Source organism: Primulina huaijiensis, chromosome 17 (genome assembly GCF_012295235.1).
Source record: "Primulina huaijiensis isolate GDHJ02 chromosome 17, ASM1229523v2, whole genome shotgun sequence".
Lineage (NCBI taxonomy): Eukaryota > Viridiplantae > Streptophyta > Magnoliopsida > Lamiales > Gesneriaceae > Primulina > Primulina huaijiensis.
The window spans coordinates 1,162,728-1,181,642 of NC_133322.1; the positions used below are offsets into that span (position 1 = coordinate 1,162,728).

Here is an 18,915-nt window from a genome sequence, read left to right on the forward strand (position 1 = left end):
ACAAACAGAGTAATCTATAAATGCGGACCACTACAAAAGTCAAAGTCTGGTCAATGAAACAAGAAGTTCCTCCGATTCTCTGAACATCTGTTTTCTTTGATAGTACCAACATGAAGTCTTTGACAACAAAATAAACTTTCAGTAAACATCTGTAGATTTCTTCAATCCGTGCTCTCCATTTCTTACTGTGTAAGACTCAAAGGGCTTCCCAATGCATCATTTCGTGTTCCAATTTTCAAGTTTGTAATGGCCTTGTATTCCAATTCTTCCTCACATACCCCGAATCATATGGCTCGTGTCCATCTTACAGTCACCGAGGAAAAAACGAACAAAAATCTGGACATGCTCACACAGCCAAACGAACAAACGAGTGATGCAGGAGAACCAACAGAGGAATATGTTAATCTTTAATAATGGTTCATTGGTTATCTATGTAGTCTGTAAACTTGCTCAGTTCTGATATAAATATGTCTTCGTTTTCAAATATTAATTAACTAAGAATTACATCCTTATCTTTTTTTAGAAGAATATTCAACCACTAATCTTATAAGACCACATTATATTTCTTTTTCTGAAATTTTTATTCAAGTAACTCGATACACTATGATTCTACTTCCAGCCATTGCAATTGACCACTCGATGACTCTAAAAACTGGATTAATCCTACGATGTTTCTCAAAATAAATTCAATACATCATTCACAAAATTTACTGAATCATTAAGACAGAATACGGGCATTGCTCAATAGAAAGGAAGTTCATGTCTTTTCAGAGGATCCTTGAATCGATAGCCCAAACTTGTTATCTATCCAGCAATCTTGTAGCTGGGATTTACAAGATTTTCCAGGCCAGCCACAACTTGCATGGATTCTATTACATCTCCAACCTTTACATCCGCCAAAATATCCTCGTTTTCTATTACATACCCAAACACCGCATAGCGACCATCCAGTATGTTGGCATTGCTAGGAGTTAGTTCACTCTCTTTCAACAGCCAAAATACCTGGCTTGAAGCTGAATTGTTCTCGAATTCCTGTCGTCAAAACCAAGCTTGGAATGACTTGGGGAACATTTTATACTAAAGACCCGAGATAAAAGACTGGATACATTACATCTGCTCCCAAAAAAAATTTGGCTAATTTTTTCAAAAAAAGTGAAATTCATCACCCACCCAAAAACCCAAAATTCCATTAAATCATCTCACTAGTTCACCGCCTCTCTAAAACTGGATTTTGGGTACAATGCTGATGGATCAGAAGTCACAACTCACCTCTCGAGCCATGGCCATAGTTCCAAATGCATTAAACGGAAGCTTTGTTTGGGCCTTGTATAGACCAAGTTCCTGTCAAGAAAGACATTACTTAAATTTCTTACAGGAGACGTGTGGATTTTTATAAGGGCTCTGTGAATAACAAACTTACTTCCAGAGTCTCTCCGTAGAACGGAGCCTTTTCTCCCTTCGCCATAATTTCGAGAGGAACTGTGCGGGTTTTTCCCGTACTGGGATCAACAAAACCCTCTGCGGGACCATCAGGATCTCCTGTTTGGACAACAAAGCCATCCGCTACAAAAGAAACAGAAATATCATATTGAGCATCACAAAAACAATGTATATAATGGCATGGAATAACAGAATTAACTTTCTTAACCCATTTTTTACCTCGCTGAATCTCCATGCCGTCGTAGAAATGTCTTTCAACCAAATCCAGCATGTTTCCAGCAGTTACGGGGGCGTTATAACCATCCAAAATAATACGGAATATGCATTCATTCATGTTAGGATTGTTCTTCAACTTGACCTTCATATTGACAGAAGCCCTCCCCTTCAGTAGTGGCATATCTTTATATTCATCAGGCACTTCATATGGAAAGCCATCCACCATATCCTCTTCAACACTGCAGAAACCCAACGCCCCAGGAAGATCTCAGCTGCAGTCAATGACAAGGGTTTAAATAAGAATAACTTATTTTAGGAAACTTCTTGTCTTCAACTTATTCCCGTTCTAGACCTTTGGAAATCAATAAGGTTCGGGTTATCAGCAGTTCTCTAACAAGAAATCCCATAAAGATAGATTTCCTAAAAGGACAGCACCCACAAAAAATCCCCTGTACAAAGCCGAATGAACTCAGATTCAAACTCTGTGACATAAAACTAGAACCTTTTGGATATATGCATCACTTTTCTTACATCGACGGAAAAAGGGTTAACATGAAACTTGAATGTGAGATGATGGGAACGATGCGAACACCATGACCAAGCAGGATTCCAAAATAGCCAACATTTTAATTTATCTATGACATGAAACAGGATAAGAAACAATTGAGTTTAAGAGCGAACAGATCTCCTATTTATGTTAACACAAGCATCGTAACAGAACCATAGCATTCTCTATAAATCTAAATGTTTGGAATCAGTTTCGTGTTCCATATGAATGGTTCAGAAACAAAGAGTTCATGTCTCACCCCCCAACATAGGAAAGCAACTCCTTCTGCTTAGGTGCAACAGCATCGCGATTCCTGTCCTGCACAATTTGTTGAAGCTCCTCGATTCCTGCTTCCAGCTTGTTGAGCAATTCAACCCCAACGTCAACCTTTGACTTTGCGAGACCTTGGACAATCAAGGTTCTACCTTGCTTGAGATTCCTTGATGCCTGCCTCACATTCTACAGCTCAAGCAAGTGCTAAAAGTCAAAACATTATTATACATTGTGAAAATTGTAAGAACATCTATAAACACGAAATCTTAATTTCATAATACGACAAACGATGAACAAGACCATATAAACAATTGAGGTTTCTCACTCTTTCCACAAGATCAAGGGCCTTGACACCTGCAATCTTCAAACTTTCAGTAATATCTTCAAGTGGCTTCTGAACCTCCCGAATCGCCTTATTGTCAATAGGTAATGCATACCTCAACAATGCTCCAGGGTCCTTAATCGGCGGCCCCGAAATCAGAACCGAAACATCTGGCAATGCTGGAAAAACAGCTTTGGCACTAGCCATTTCTGGCCATCCCAATGCATGAGCACCCGTAACAAATCCAACCGCAAGTGCTACAGAAATGGCACATTTTTTTATTGCAGAAAACCCATCTCTCTGCAAAACATAAATCACATCAAACCCATATTTTAAACTTCAAATTTCTGGCAAAGACTACACACACCAATATGATCATTCACAATCCATCCCCCACAAGAAATCTATGAAACATGTATACGAGCTTGCCTGTTCATCTGCAGGGAGAAACGAACTTGTCTTTTGAGAAGAACAAAGAGGTGTAAACAGCCGGGTCGAAGAATTACTTAAAGATGAAAGCTTGCCACACTTAGGTGGAACCTTATGGGCAATAAACTTTGTGGTGGCTGTTAAATGTGAAGAAAGACAACGGTGGGATGAAATCATTGCTGCCATTGATGCAAAAAACTTAGTTCTCACTTCAGCAAAAGATTAGAAACAACATCGGGATCTTGGATAAAAGAAGACAGGCTGTGAGAAAACGACTGGAGAGAAGGGGATAAGATTAAGAAAATCCGGGAAAATACAAGCCACGTCGTGTGTCGAATCGAACATCATGCGCATTATTTAGTCAACCTCACTCTCCGGATAAGATGATCGACCTTCAACTGTGAGTTGTAGGGCCCTGGACTATTGGGCCTCATTTTAGACCGGGCTCAAAGTTTTATTCAATTAAATCCAGGTAAAGCCCAATAAATATTTCTTACTATCAATCGAGCACCTCCGTACATAATTTACAATATATTTATTCATTGTAATTAGGTCTATCTAACCCTATGACCTTTGTGCAATATAAACTATAAAAAAAAATTAGCATAAAGGTACCATTCTCGAACAAGAAAAATAATAAATAATTTATATTTATTTGTTATCATATTATTTAAAATATTTTAAAAATATAAAAATTGAAAAGTAATTTAATTTATTATATGAATCAATAAAATTAATTATAATCATAATTTTATAAATACATATTTGATGGAACAAAATGATTGTTGTAAATAAAAAGGTAGACATGTTTTAAAAATATTTCTTTCGGAAATAGAGTTTATGGTAGATATCTTCTAGATAATTGTATATTTTGGTTCAAAATATGTACAAACTATATTAATTTAATTTTTTTTATTTTTAAAAATATTCTTTCATATCATAAAATTTTAAATATATTATTTTAAAATTTCAAAATAAATTTTCTGGCACAATTTAATAAGAATTTTAGCACGAAACCAAATTTGGACAAGTTTGATAATAAGTAGTGAAACAAAATTAAAATTGACATTTGGCTTTAAAAGCACGGCACGACATTGTCCGAATGCTTGCTTGCAAGTAACATCAATCCTTCGTCCACCACTCCCCATCACACTGTAATACTCAAACTTTACATTAGCAGCAATTGCTTCGAGCAGCGTGGAAGCCACGATACAAAGCAGCGGAGGACATGGCGAGGAGCGGAGGAGCACGGAACCCCAGCAGCTTCTGCTACAGGGAGGTACTGCCGTTCACGGCGATAGTGGCCATGGAGTGTACCAACGTCGGCCTCAACACACTCTACAAGCTCGCCACTGTCCACGGCATGAGCCGCCACGTCTTTGTGGTTTACGCCTACGCCGTCGCAGCTCTGGTTCTCCTCCCGTCTCCGTTCTTATCGCGCCGGTCAGCTGTGTGCTCAATTTCTCTCTTTTGACTGTATTAATCCGATTGCTTGTTTTTAATCTCATGGTTGACTTTTGATCGATAAATTTGGCTTGAATCACGCAGATCACGAGCTCTACCACCGTTGAATTTCTCCATACTGAGCAAAATTGTTCTCCTCGGAATCATCGGGTGTGCCAAATTATTCACGGATTAATTGGTGAAATCAACTTACAATTTAACCAAATAATCGTTTTAAAAGTACTTTTTTCCCCGTGAATGCAGGTATACTTCGCAGATAATGGGATACACCGGAATCAATTACAGTTCTCCGACGCTTGCTTCGGCGATGAGCAACTTGGTCCCGGCCTTTACTTTTGTTCTTGCCATCATTTTCAGGTTCTGTCACTTCCTTCCCCTTTTCAGCTTTTCTTTTTCTTTATCATCATGGGATTTATTATTATTATTAATTTGCGGCTTTAAAATTCAATAATTGATCATTCATGGGTTACGTGATACCAAGCACTAGCTTTTTTCTTTGGCATTATTTTTTTCAACGTGAATTGTTAGCTAACCATATGGATATATACAAGCAATGATTGTGTATCTATATTTTGAAGGTTACGTACAATACTTAAAATCCAAATCAACCTCCGTTGAATTTTTTTTCCCAAAAATGAAAAGTAACGTTGTGGTCCGATCTTTTCCACGAAGTACATCATTCGATAATGGTGTTGGAAAGTGGTTTGGGATATTTTTGCAGGATGGAGAAGGTGAAGTTATCAAGCACGAGTAGCAAGGCCAAAATAATTGGCTCAATGGTCTCAATATCAGGAGCCTTCGTGGTGACTTTGTACAAGGGCCCAATCTTATTTTCTTACACAAACTACTCTCGTGTTTCACTACATGGTCAAATTTTGAGTTCCTTGCAATCAAATTGGACGATTGGCAGTCTATTTCTTGCCGTCGAGTATTCTCTGGTCCCCCTCTGGTACATTGTCATAGTACGAGCCACCCCTTCGAATCCTTATATATATATCTACAACCACTTATAAAAAACTTTTCAATTCTAGTACTGTTCTCTCTTGGCAAACTTACAAGTCTCGGGATTAAATGGTTTATTGTGAATGCACAGACTCAAATTTTGAAGGAATATCCAGCCGAGCTGACACTAGTCTTCTCCTATACCTTATGCGTGAGCATTCTGGGTGGCATTGTTGGATTCTTCGTGGAACCAGATTCCAGCAAATGGAAGATCACGCCTAGTGTCGCATTGGCCTCTTACCTATGCTCCGTTAGTATCAAATCGACACACTATCTAATTCATATTGGCCGATATGATTATTCTTCTCTGATTTTGTTAACTTTTTTTAATCGAATGAGCTTCGAACAGGGAATTTTTGGCTGTTGTTTAAACAATGCTGTTCATGCATGGGCCTTGAACGTGAGAGGACCGGTCTATGTTGCTATGTTTAAGCCACTTTCCATCGCTATAGCTGCGGCCATGGGAGTCATCATCCTAGGCGATACTCTTTATCTTGGAAGGTAATCTGAATATAAACATTACTGCTGAGACATCTCTCGAAAGCACTGCCAATTTAGCTCGACAAACCCAATCACATGAAAAGTTTTTAACGGTTTGAGGCTAAAACCCAAACCGGTTCGTCAAATTATTGAGCTGATATCATGTTATCTAGCTACACGTTATTTTTTTTAAAAAAAAAATTTGAACACTTTGCAGCGTCATCGGAGCAACAGTAATAGCCATCGGATTTTACACGGTGATGTGGGGCAAAGCCAAAGAGGAGATGGTTGAGTTCGATGAAACAAGCGATTTGGAATCGTCCTCGGCAACCTTAAAGCATCCTTTGTTACGAAGTCACAAAGCCGAAGAGACCCTCTAGAGATGATTGAAAATGAATAACCTGTTGAATTCTTGCAACTAGTTTTTATGCAACGGTGAATAGGTCTAAGGTAATTATCCTCCGGGACTGTATATATCTGCATGCCCACCAAGTTATGTAACGTTAAAAGATTAGGAAGTGTGATGGTAGAGAAAAAAAAGAAAGAAAACAGAGAAGAAGTTGTATTTTATATAGTTTATTTAATCATTGATAAGATATACTTGTAGAAAAATTTGCGATCAAAGGGGTTAAGTACGAAAAAATTCGATTCTCGCAGAAGTATAATATATCGAATGAAGATCTAACTACCCATGTCTGGTCAAACACGAGCCATTGATATGCAATTAGAGCAAAACACTATTGATAGTGTCGAATTTGCTAATATTCAAGCTCCGTTATGGAATCCAACATTACACTTTGACAAATAATTAACACATGATTTGAGTAAGAAAAAAATTTTTGGTTTGATTAAATAAATAATGATGTTTTATTTTTTGTTTTATTCCCCAAACTTAACAACACTAATACATTCTTCATTTCAAAATCACTTCAAAAACACAAAATTATCTCACCGTAGAAGTTGAAAAGAGGATTTAGTATGAGATTTTTAAAGATTGTTTATCTTTGGAAGGAATATGATTAGTGGAGATAAAGTGAATATTAATAAAATATTTTGTATTTTCAATTAAGACAGCATGGTTGATAGTTCGAACCGCACTTAAAGGTAAGGTCTCGAGAAGAGATGGGCAACATGCTCATTTGATTGGCCGATCTTGACCCCTGCTATTTTGATGTATTTGGCCTCGGTACAGACTCCGAAAAGAATTTCAAACCTGCACCAATAGAGATTTCTCGATTTCGAAATGTATAATTATTAAAGATTTCATCGAAAACTTACAGCAGCTTGCCAAATAAAAGTTAAACAAATTAATTGTATTAATAATGTAAGTTGGATATGTAATGCACGAAAAGTAATCCCCTATATTTATGCTACCAAAGATAAAAAAAAATCAAATTTAAAAGTAAATTTTTTATATAATTTTTTTTTATTTAACTTGAATGTCACATTTCATTCCAGATTACAGTTAATTCTAGCTTTGGGCCCCAAACCGTTGGGCTTCATAGAAAATGGTCTGGGCTTTGAAGACCGAAACATGTTCCCGCCAAGAAGCCCATATATCCTCTTCATTTACTGGGCACAGTGCATTCATTGTTACTTTTCCGTTGCACTCGTCTAGCTTCATTCTCTCGACGTGACAGCACTCTGAAACCCGAGAATCACTGGTGAAAAGTATTCGCCTTTTCGTCATCTTTTCACTGTTTTTACCCCATTTTCATATTGTTCGATCTGTTCACCACGATATACATTTGTTTACTTTCTTCTGAATCCGAGTAGAAAGTTTTGGTTTTGCGATTTTCTGCAGATTTCCTTCCGTTTTCAGCTAAATAATTTCATGTTGTTAGGGTTTTCATTTACTTATCTTTGATACTGTGTGATTATATTACTTTGATTGGTGCAGCGATTGAACTTCAGAAGCGGCTTGAAACGATGGGCGATGAAAAGGATGCATTTTATGTTGTACGGAAGGGCAACAGTGTTGGGGTGTATAAAAGCATAAGTGATCTTCAATCTGTTCTCCGATCTTCTGTAATTTACTAATTTCTTGTGCTTTGCAATACCTTTTTTTTTTCCAGCTCAATTTACGTCAGTATCAGCATTTTACTTATTTCCTTTTCCTTTACATTTTTATTTTTTGTAAAAAAAATCCAGAAAGTACCAGGTGGGAAGATATTCACTTTTGTTCATTTCCACTTAACGTTCTAATACACATCATTTAAAATTATCGTGGGTGTTCCCACTTTTCCTCGTGAGGATGTCCAAGATTTATTCTTTCGATTGTAGAGACGTTCCAGAAAATTGCTCCTTGCGTGTCTGCCTAAGTTTTCCTTGCTGCGAAGTAGATTTTTTGTTATTGGGTTTCATTTTATCCGTATGTTGTTCTATTTTTCAGGTGAATGATCCTTCTGTAAGTGTATTTAAAGGCTTTGGCCTGTCTAAAGAAGCTGAAGAATACCTTTCATCTCACGGACTTGGGAATGCTATTTATTCCATAAATGCCAGTGATGTCCACGATGATCTTTTTGGTCAACTTGTCACATGCCCTTTTCGTGTTAGATTCTTGACCTTTTAGACAAATTGAGTATTTTTTTAATGTCTTAGTAATCTCTTTTGAATAGTGTACTTGGGTTTTCCCCAACAATTTTCGCTTTCTGTATCATAAAAAAATGCTTCTTCTGTTGGCTTTGCTGAATGTCTGCCTATCTTGCCTAGTCTTTTTTAACCGTGGTGCTCTCTCAGCTTCCTTTTGTGGCAGTTGGTTGTTTATTTTTCTTATTTAACAGTTGTAGGTCACACTTAAAGCTCTCTGATTTGTAATGTGAGTTCTTGTTTATTCTGAATGATTGATTCCATTTGCTGTTACTTTCTAGGTCAAAACACATCTCATTTTGCATTACTGTGGTGTAATCAATCCCGATGGTTGTCATTTTAAGTGTATTGTTCACTTAATCTAATTATATATTTGTGTGGTCTTCATTCTTTATTGTTTATTTTGGAATATCTTCATTCGTGTATTTAGTTCTTCAATTCGTTATATATTTTAGCGGTATTCGTTGGTCGAATGCTGTTTATGCTAAACAGTTCAATTGTTGAAATTATGTGGCTTTGATTTTAGCTGCTCTGTATTGGAAGCATTTAATTCATGAACGGAACCGTATGTCAGAAATCTACAAATGTGATTTGATGTTGTGTTAAATTGCTCATTTGCTGGCTTTGCCTGCACAGCAATGTCTTTTCAGGAAAATATTATGTTGTATTGTATATTTGCATCATGAGTATTACTTTTTGCAGGAACCAAATTATTCTAAAGATAAAGCAGTTAGCAAGAATCATTTGGAGAAGAGGCCACAGGTACTTACTGAACTGAATTAGTTGGAATCAATTTCTTGAATTATGATTTATTGCAATGAATCGGTATTTTTAGGAAAAGATGGTGTTTCATTTTTTTTCTATAAAACTTTTTCTGTTTTTTCCATGTCTATTTGTGAGTGGTACCTTTTGCATGGGTATTAGTAGAAGAGTTTCATTATTTTTATATTTTCTTGCATCCTTTTGGGAACAGCCACAATTACCCAGACTGCTTATCGACCAATATGTCATGGAGTGCTCCTTATAATTTTAAGTTAATCATGGCGCTGGCTGTTCATATGTTCCTGGTCTCCTATAAATTTGTTGCTTTAGTTTGATTGTGGGAGATGCGGTAAAGTCTGGTTTAATGAACTTTGACTGTGTATCTCGTATGAGTTTTGTTCTCAATTCATTGTTATTGATTCAATATCATGCCTATCAGATATTCAAGTTTAGTAGTCTTTTCACTTGCTTTAGTATGAAACACAAGTATTAGATGTAAATCTTGAGTTTTTGTGTGTTATTATATTGCTCAACCCTGTGGATGAGCAGGGCTTTGGGGTAATAATGCCTCATTGTGACGATAATCATAATTCTGCTGATTCTGATTCTTGGATTTGAACTTAACAGCTGGTACAGATATTTTCAAACTGAATGTTCCTCTTTTCTTATTTCATCTCTCTCTAACTCAGCAGGAGGTTACCGGATCTGCCTCATTTGTAAACCATCATCTAAAAAGTTCCAAATTAGATAATTTTCTCCAAGTTCAACCCATTTCATCTTATTGTGTAAGTTTCCGCCATATGTTTATTTGTTATATATTTCCATCGACACGTCCACAACCCTGGTAGTTCGTTTGGTTCACACCTTCTAGGTTCTGAATCATGAAAGATTTAAATGATATGTTTAGAACGGTTCAAATTTAGACCTTTTTGTGAATTTATTGCAACAATATCTGCTGCATCAATCTAAACATAGCTCAATCTTTTAACAAAATTATATAAGAGAAATTCATGAATATCCGTTGTATGGTTTGGGCGGATTTTTCTCTTGGCATAACCCTCAAAAGCTTAATTATTTACCCACTAACACAAAAAAAAATTTATCATTCACTTATCATTTCATTATATTTACAGAGTTCCTGTATTCTCGAGTTTGATGGTGCTTCAAAGGGAAATCCTGGACCAGCTGGTGCAGGGGCTGTGCTGCGGGCGGCAGACGGAAATATGGTAATTAGTATTTAATTCTTTCTTATGACACCCTTTTAAGTTGAAATGGGGCCTAATATTGTATTTTGACATTGGATTTTGATAGGTGTTTCGATTGCGTGAGGGTGTGGGTCTTGCTACTAATAATGTTGCTGAGTATCGAGGTGCCATCTTAGGGTTGAAATATGCTCTTCAAAAAGGGTTCAAACACATACGAGTTCAAGGGGACTCTAAACTTGTCTGCATGCAGGTATTTGTTTCTTCTCAAAGAATTTTTACCGGTCTTTTTCTTTGACATTCCAAAAGAATACAGATGAATTATGTTTCTTATCAAAAAAAAAAAAAAAGAATACAGATGAAGAACAAAGTTGGTAAATTAAAAGATTATACATATCAGGAACTATCAACCCTGCTGTCTTAATTGTGTGTTGAACTTGCGAATATATGAACATGTGGAACACATTGTTCTTCGTTCATTTTATCTCTTACATTACCTGTTTTAAATTATCACATAAACAGGTTCAGGGTCTTTGGAAAACCAAAAATCAGAACATGGCTGAATTGTGCAAGGTGGCTAAAGAGCTAAAGGATCAGTTTATGTCTTTTGAGATCTGCCATATCGAAAGAGTATGTTTAATATGTGTTGATAATTTGAGTAGAGTTTCTCTTGTCTTTCTTTCTCATCCATGTTTCAAAATCAATATAGTTATGTGAACACATTAATTTCTCACCCACCTGCAAATTCTAACTCCTCTGGCTGTATTCATTCTGTTTGCACTATTTACAAACAACCTTGATGAAAGATTTACAGTGCCTCCCTATAACGGTGTTTCTGTTTACTCATGAACCATTTTTTTCTGTTGTCCGCTTTGTGGAATGTTAACAAATATATGTGAAATATCAAATATGGTACACAAAAAACGACGCCTTTCATTCCCCTTAACCTACATTGAATTTTATTTGCTTTCTATTTTCTTGGATGCAATCAATCTCATCTTAGCCCAAAAGTTATTTTCTCTTGTTATCTTGTTATCAGGAATACAACACTGACGCTGATTCTCAAGCAAATTTAGCTGTGCATCTTAAGGGTAAATCTCATTTATCTTCTCTTCTTTGATTTCATCTTGGGCCTTTTCTTATTCATCTTTCGCATATCCTACAATGGTGTGCAGTTGGTGACATTGAAGTTGAATGTGACATAAAATAACTCAAAATGCTGGGAAGAATCTGACTTCACGGAATGGTGGATCCGTATCGTTTTGGTTCTGGTTTCATCTGGTTCAATCTAAATTTATGGATAAATAACTATAATCTTGTTTTGTACAAAATGATGATGAAAAACAGATCTATGTTTTTGGACCATGGGCAAATTTTAGTTAGGCGCTTGGGTCGTCACAGACTCACAGCGCAAGTCGTGTGTGTATTGTTTGTTCTCTGTAATAGTACTGGTATTTTATGGTAAAGGCTAGCGGCTGCTTGGTAAATGGTGTAAGCAATCTGATCAACATAGAAATTAGGTTTTAAATGGTGTCAATCGATTTTAGGTTGATTTCGTTTCAAATTCATGATTTTCAAATGTTTTAGACGTATTTTTTTTATTATTTAGTGAAGTAACATTGTAGACTTCTAATTAACCCAGTCATATTTTATATAGCATTTTATTTTAATTATAATAAGTTTCAAGTTCACTGAATAATGATGTCATTTGAAATTCATTCTACTCTATATTATAAATTTGTAAATAATTCAAAATTGAATTTAAAATTTGATAAATTGTTTTATTATTAATAAATAAAATATAATCGAAATTTATGGGTTTTAAATCATACATTCTTATTGAAAATATGTGATATTTTGATAATAATATTAGCATTGCAAAAATTAGATTAAATTCAAAAAAAATTGTTTGATAAAGTTCAAAATTCTATTTTATTTTTCAAAAGAATGATATCGGTCAACTTTTGATTATTTTTATTTAAAAAAAATTGTCCATTTTTACTAAAATTTCTTTAAATAAAAGGTCTTGAATTTATAATTTTTTCCCAATTATCTGGATACAAACCAAAATAAATGGTTTGAACCGGTCATTTTGATTTATTTGAAATGTTGTCAATCTATATTTTTAATAGTACTATTATTGCTGTTAATTTTATTAATTCTTTAATTTAAAATTTATTTGATATTGTTATTATTATTAAAATCATTATCGTTAATTTGTGGGTATTTTTTATGAGAATTAATTTATGGGTATTACTTCACCCGACGGTATCGTCTTCCATTGTAATGTGGATAGAAAATCCCAGAGCAACACAACCATGGCTTCCGTATCCGCATTCTCCTTTTCCAAACACAACCATTCCCTTCACCTCTCCTCCTGTTCTCCTCCATCCACTTCCACCACACTTCAATTTCTGTTTCCTTTCGTCAAACACCAAACGTATCCCCCCATTTCTTGCATTTATTCAATACCCAAGACCAACAAGTACTCTCGTAGACCAACAAAATTAAGAGCTCTTGCTGAGGAAGAAGAGACCCTTGTCCCGGAACAAGAATTTCCGTCTCCCGCAGTAACCACGGATCAGACTGTTTCTGTTGCGGTCTCGCCTTCCGACATACTAACCATGTTCTTTCAGGTGGTTGATTGTGTTGTCAATGTTTCATTTCGTTTTGTCTTTTGCTGAACGAATGATTTTTCTTGAAATGTGTAGGCAGAAGGGGCAATGGCTGATTCAGCTATACCTACAGTTACCAAGGCTTTGGAGGTTTTCATTTTATCTACTTTTTTTCTTCCTTTTGATTTTAATATCTGAGCTTGTGGTAATTTCAAAAAGGTGGCTTTGTGAAGGCATATGCTTTAGGGGGCTAGTGTCAAGAGCCAGGACTGACAGGCCACCCCCGCTAATTAAAAAAAAAAGACTTTCCCGGTGTAATTTTTGTAAAAATTCTAGTTTCGCTTCCCTGAATGAATTGAATATTGTTAGTCATTTGGTTGACGCCCACTAGATCTGTTTCTGGTAAAGAGTGTCTTTTGGTCAAGGCTGTTATAATGAATAAATTTCTAGGTGATTTTTCTCAGCCCGTTACGAATAGATTATCAAGGTTCATATCTTTTCATTGTTATTGTCACCTGATTCTTGATCCACCTACATTTATGCATGGACGATTGAGCAAGGTAGCTCACTTTATCGTAAACTCGAGAGACCAGTGTTCTCCCTAGTAATGAAGAATTTCAAAGTTGGCATTTTTTTGTTGTCTAGTAGAGAAACCTTTAAGCCCTTCCTGTGATGCTTCTTGATGTCTCTGTTTATACGTTTGAAGGTGGTAGAAGGCATTACAGATCTCAAAGTACAGATTATCGAAGGTATTGCAAGTGTGGAGGTAATTTTCATTGCTCTTGCTTATATCTTTGATACTAACACCATTGCACATGCATAATATTGTGTGTCTGCTAACAATTATTGGGGAATTTTTGTTCTTAGTTACGTCAGTAACTCAGTCAAATTCTAAAGGTAAAAAATGAGAAAAAAAATAAGATTGTTTTTAGAACTTTCAAATAATGATGTAGAAAAAAAAGTAAAATCTAAATCCTAACTTTTGCTTGATGGTTAAAAATAGTAAACATATTTTAGTAAATTTAATCGACAACATTCTGAAGTGACCAAATTTGAGTGCTATGTTGATTTATTAAGCAAGAGCATCTTAGAATGGTGACAAGCCAAATAAACCATATGTTATAGAGGTCCAGCATAATATATAGTACAGACTACTGATGCATTATCCTGAGGAGACAAATTTTATGGTAAATGGCTGTTTACCGAAATCTGATCATCAATTATGATATGAATGTGATGGTTTAAATCATTGTGTGGTGGGCCTGAGACACCAAAAATATACAATATACCCGTGATATGGTTTTTCTTTCCATGTTTGCCGAACTTCTAGCTGTGCATCAATGTTATGGTGGAAATTATCTCGTTTAAACTGTAGCTCAACGCCATTATAGCTCATGTTTTCTGCCATCTGTAGTTAACCAAGCAAACAATAGTACAAGCAACCGGCGTGGCGTCAAATTTGGTTGAGATAATACAAGGCTCAGGCTTCAAGTTACAAACATTGAATTTGAGCTTCCAGGATGAAGAGGATTTCAACTAGATCTTCTACTCCTTGACACTTATTTTTGCTTTCAACTCACCAAATTTCGAAATTCTGGTTCCTGACAAAGTGTATTCTTGACTATCAGTGGACATTTCTTTCAAAAAAGAAAAAAACTATCAGTGGAAATTATTCATCATCTGTAAAACTGGGTTGGCTTCGTAGGTTTTCTTGTCGCCCTATTGTTTTCGGTGCACAAAGTTTGATTGATAGATACTTTTAGTTTGTCTGTATTTTTTATTTCTGTACAAAACCCATTGTTGCTTAACAATTTTCTTGATTTTGTTGAAACGCAAGCACCTTTGGTTACTAACATCTTAAATGGGAGCTCTCTCATATTTTTGCCCAAAAATGTGTTTTTTTAGAAAACAAAAATGGGATCTCAACTTAGCTAAAATGGTAATCGTGGAGAAATTTCACCATTTAAAAGCATATCAAATTCATAAATAAATAAATAAAGAGGTACGACTTCCGAAGAAGGTTTACATAATTATTTTCGTCAGGGTGATATGTGGGGGAGGCGGGTCGGGGATTGGGCTATCACCACTTCCAATACACAAAGGGACAGCAATGTTTGAAAGTGTGTTATTTGATGCAATATTGAAAAGTGCAGAAATCTCGCATTTTTTGACGATGCTTAAACTGTGTTGTTCGTCACAAATGTGCAAATATAGCAAATAGACGTTCTCCAATGAAGGGAAAATTATTATTAAATTAATGAACACTTCATAGAGCCATGTGAGGTCAACTTTTATGTTTGTTGCATTCCCATGTTTCCACTAAATTCTATCTGGTGAAACCTTTTATTTTTTTATAAAAAAAAATCTATCTGGTGCTGTAAACTTCGGGAAATCAAGCCCACGTTCATGCATAGCTCCCATCTATATATACATCCTTTCTTCTTCTTAATACACATCTCCACGTTCATGCATAGGTCCCATCCAAAACTCCCTAGTTCATGAAATTACTGTTAACGTTTGAATGTTTTCCGATCCACATTATTCGGCTTGCTCACTAGTCCTCTATATATTTGCATTTGCAATCGCGTAGTAGTAGTCGTTGTCGTTCAAAAGCGCCGGCAAAGGCACCAGCTCATGCCCGGGCAAAGGCTCCAGCTCCAAAGAAGGCTCCGGTTCATCCCCCAATGAAGGCACCTCCAACGAAGGCACCAATGCATCCGCCAGTCTTCCATCACACACATTGTATGGATGTCAGAGAATTTTCGCCATAAAAGAAAAGAAAAAAAAGAGGAAACAAACGATAATAATAATAATAATAATAATAATAATAATTTTTTTATCAGACATAATTTTCAAAGAATATCTAATCCATAATAGTTTTTGTAACACGTACAGTTTGTGTGGCAAAGTGTGAAGAACATTGCAGGGACATGAGACCGAGAAAGTGTTGCATGAAAGCATTCACTGTCTGCTGCGCAAAGTTCAAGTGTGTGCCTGATGGATCAAAGCACTCCTGCAACAACTGGGATATTGGAGTTGTCATCCGTGGCAAAATCGTCAAATGCCCTCGAAGAAATTAAATATATAATAATCATATATTATATTTTCCAAAACCCTTTAAATTAAGTTTGTTGTTGCTTCGATTTCGTTAGTGTTTAATTTGTGTCGGAACGAATAATGCATTGCATCGATGGATACTTTGTCTTTAGTTCATGCAAAGTTCGTTTGGTTAAATTAAGCCGTCTGTCTGATAAATATTACCGCGTAGCCCGAGTCCATGTTGGACAGCCCACAACCCGTGATTGGTGGCGCGTGTGAATCCGTCTCACCCAATCCCGATGTGAAAAGCCCTCCTTGCCCTTAGCTCCAAATTCTCTAATTATCAGACTAAGCAAACACAGAGAAGCATTAATGGCTTCCATTATGCTTGTGCTGCTGCTCTCGCTCACAACACTTTGCCTCATCCCTTCACACTCCATACCTCTCCTCTCCACCACCTACTACTCCCAAACGTGCCCCAAGTTCGACCAAATCATGGAAGAAACCACCACCAACAAGCAGATCACCTCCCCCACCACCGCCGCCGCCACTCTCCGGGTATTCTTCCACGACTGCTTCGTCACCGGATGCGACGCCTCCGTCCTCATCTCGTCCACCCCATTCAACAAAGCCGAGCGTGAAGCTGATATCAACCTCTCTCTCCCTGGCGACGGATTCGACGTTGTTGTGCGGGCCAAGTCTGCCCTCGAGCTCTCCTGCCCAGGCGTCGTCTCCTGCGCTGATATTCTCGCCGTATCCGCTCGGAATCTGGTCGTCATGATGGGTGGACCCTTTTACACTGTCAAGTTAGGCCGGAAGGATTCGCTAACTTCTAAATCCGACTATGTGGAGGGAAATCTGCCAAGACCCACAATGTCCATGGATCAGATAATCCAGCTTTTCCAGTCCAAGAAATTTTCGATCCAAGAAATGGTGGCGTTATCCGGAGCCCACACCATCGGATTTTCTCACTGCAAAGAGTTCAGCTCCATTCTGTACAACTACAGCAGAACGATGGAATCTGACCCTTCTTACAACTACAATTTCGCCAAGTTACTGAGAAATGCCTGCGCAGATTACGAGAAAAACCCGACATTATCGGTGTTCAACGATATAATGACTCCCAATAAATTCGACAACGTGTACTACAGCAACGTGCAAAAGGGTTTGGGTCTAATGTCAACGGACCACTCCCTGAGCTCAGATCCGAGGACTAGAGGCTACGTTGAGCTGTATTCCAGAGATCAAAATGCATTCTTTGAGGCATTTGTGAGTGCAATACAGAAGATGAGTGTGTACGGAGTCAAGACTGGAAGAAACGGCGAGGTTAGGCGCAGGTGTGACGCTTTTAACAATTAATACTTACACTTCAAGAACTGAAAGTTTTTCCCCCTTCTTTTATCGTGTTGAATTAAGTGTTTCAAGGCTATTTTTTTTCCCCAATTAAAAGAGGAAATTGTTGCTATTTTTGTTATACAGTTCATAGATTTATATTAATGTTTGTATACAAGATTACCCAAGAATCCAAGTCTACAGAAGTTGCTTTGTTTTCCTATCTCGTCTTCTGATGTAGATCTGTCTGATTCTGTTTTTCTTGTCTGGCTTCATTAATTAAGTGCTAGTTTTTTTATGATTTGATACTTAGAGAACTTCAATTGTTTAATAAACACTCGTCTTTAGTGTTGGATTTTGCATGTGGAGACAGACAAGTGACGAAATTTCAGGTCGTTGTTGGATTCAATTTCTTGACTGTTTGTTTTGACATCAATTCCTAATATATTGAGTCGCTCCTTAATTTCGGACTCGTCCCTTGGAACCGTCATGACCTGAAAACGATAGCAGACAAAAAAAAAGTTGTCGAATAAATCCGACTTGGGATCTTAAAATTGCCATTCTTTGAAAAGATAGCACTCATTTGCATTCTTTGCCGTTTTCCATGTTATGATATTTTGCCCCAATGGAAAAAGAAACCAAAGGGGTCGGGATTTGGTCTGTGTTTTGGCATTTGCATCAAATGCCAACTCATTTTGCATTGGCACACATGCATGGAAAGACAACTTTTAGGTTGTAATAATTTACGCGTTACGCCACTACGTACACTACATGGATATATACTGATAATATTAAATAATGATTAAGATTATAATTTAAGTCCGATTAAGTCAAACGCAGGAAAATTCAAACAAGATAACTCAAGCTTTGTTGTTTTTCGAGATACAATTAAACTCGTGTATGATGATGAAGAATCTTCGTGGCTGACTTATGAGTTCAAGTGAAGGAGCAATTGCGTATCAAAGCTTAGAACCAATCCATCGACCAAATGTTTATTTGATTAATTGAAAAGGAGCTATATGAGAAATGGATTATTATTATTATTATTATTACTTACAACTCACGGAGAGGGGGATCGAACCCGGAGAAACCGGCTATTCCAGCCGGAGGTGAGACCACTGGACTACAAGCCTGGTCTCGATAAATGGATTATATTACCTACCAGGGAAGTTGGAATAAAAGTCCAACAATATGGATTTTCTT

The 18,915-nt window shown here is 36.6% G+C and overlaps 5 protein-coding genes across 7 annotated transcripts; 4 read left to right on the forward strand and 1 right to left on the reverse strand.

Moving 5' to 3' along the window:
* Positions 1–544: 544 nt before the first annotated feature.
* On the reverse strand, positions 545–3,550 carry LOC140963016 (peptidyl-prolyl cis-trans isomerase CYP38, chloroplastic-like). Its single transcript, XM_073422216.1, has 7 exons — positions 3,228–3,550; positions 2,802–3,098; positions 2,463–2,662; positions 1,660–1,895; positions 1,421–1,563; positions 1,270–1,341; positions 545–1,032 (listed from the first exon to the last, which is right to left on the reverse strand). Exons 1-7 carry the CDS (start codon positions 3,411–3,413, stop codon positions 805–807), a joined length of 1,362 nt encoding a protein of 453 aa, XP_073278317.1. The 5' UTR covers positions 3,414–3,550; the 3' UTR covers positions 545–804.
* Positions 3,551–4,302: 752 nt separating this feature from the next.
* On the forward strand, positions 4,303–6,785 carry LOC140962794 (WAT1-related protein At3g28050). Its single transcript, XM_073421803.1, has 7 exons — positions 4,303–4,670; positions 4,776–4,841; positions 4,935–5,048; positions 5,413–5,653; positions 5,785–5,943; positions 6,043–6,194; positions 6,391–6,785. Exons 1-7 carry the CDS (start codon positions 4,456–4,458, stop codon positions 6,551–6,553), a joined length of 1,110 nt encoding a protein of 369 aa, XP_073277904.1. The 5' UTR covers positions 4,303–4,455; the 3' UTR covers positions 6,554–6,785.
* A 942-nt stretch (positions 6,786–7,727) lies between these two features.
* On the forward strand, positions 7,728–12,213 carry LOC140962795 (uncharacterized). Of its 3 annotated transcripts, none has more exons than XM_073421804.1 (10): positions 7,728–7,844; positions 8,074–8,201; positions 8,566–8,724; positions 9,465–9,524; positions 10,214–10,309; positions 10,658–10,750; positions 10,836–10,979; positions 11,249–11,356; positions 11,766–11,817; positions 11,902–12,213. In XM_073421804.1, the coding sequence occupies exons 2-10, from the start codon at positions 8,103–8,105 to the stop codon at positions 11,934–11,936; spliced, it is 846 nt and encodes a 281-aa protein (XP_073277905.1). In that variant the 5' UTR covers positions 7,728–7,844; positions 8,074–8,102; the 3' UTR covers positions 11,937–12,213. The 3 variants fall into 3 exon arrangements, with proteins under 3 accessions (XP_073277905.1, XP_073277907.1, XP_073277906.1); XM_073421806.1 differs by having other exon boundaries at positions 10,217–10,309; XM_073421805.1 differs by having other exon boundaries at positions 7,780–7,837.
* A 781-nt stretch (positions 12,214–12,994) lies between these two features.
* On the forward strand, positions 12,995–15,029 carry LOC140963049 (uncharacterized). Its single transcript, XM_073422262.1, has 4 exons — positions 12,995–13,362; positions 13,438–13,491; positions 14,048–14,107; positions 14,756–15,029. Exons 1-4 carry the CDS (start codon positions 13,045–13,047, stop codon positions 14,879–14,881), a joined length of 558 nt encoding a protein of 185 aa, XP_073278363.1. The 5' UTR covers positions 12,995–13,044; the 3' UTR covers positions 14,882–15,029.
* A 1,647-nt stretch (positions 15,030–16,676) lies between these two features.
* LOC140962296 (peroxidase 31-like) lies at positions 16,677–17,933 on the forward strand. Its single transcript, XM_073421152.1, has one exon. The coding sequence runs from the start codon at positions 16,753–16,755 to the stop codon at positions 17,737–17,739; it is 987 nt and encodes a 328-aa protein (XP_073277253.1). The 5' UTR covers positions 16,677–16,752; the 3' UTR covers positions 17,740–17,933.
* Positions 17,934–18,915: the final 982 nt, after the last annotated feature.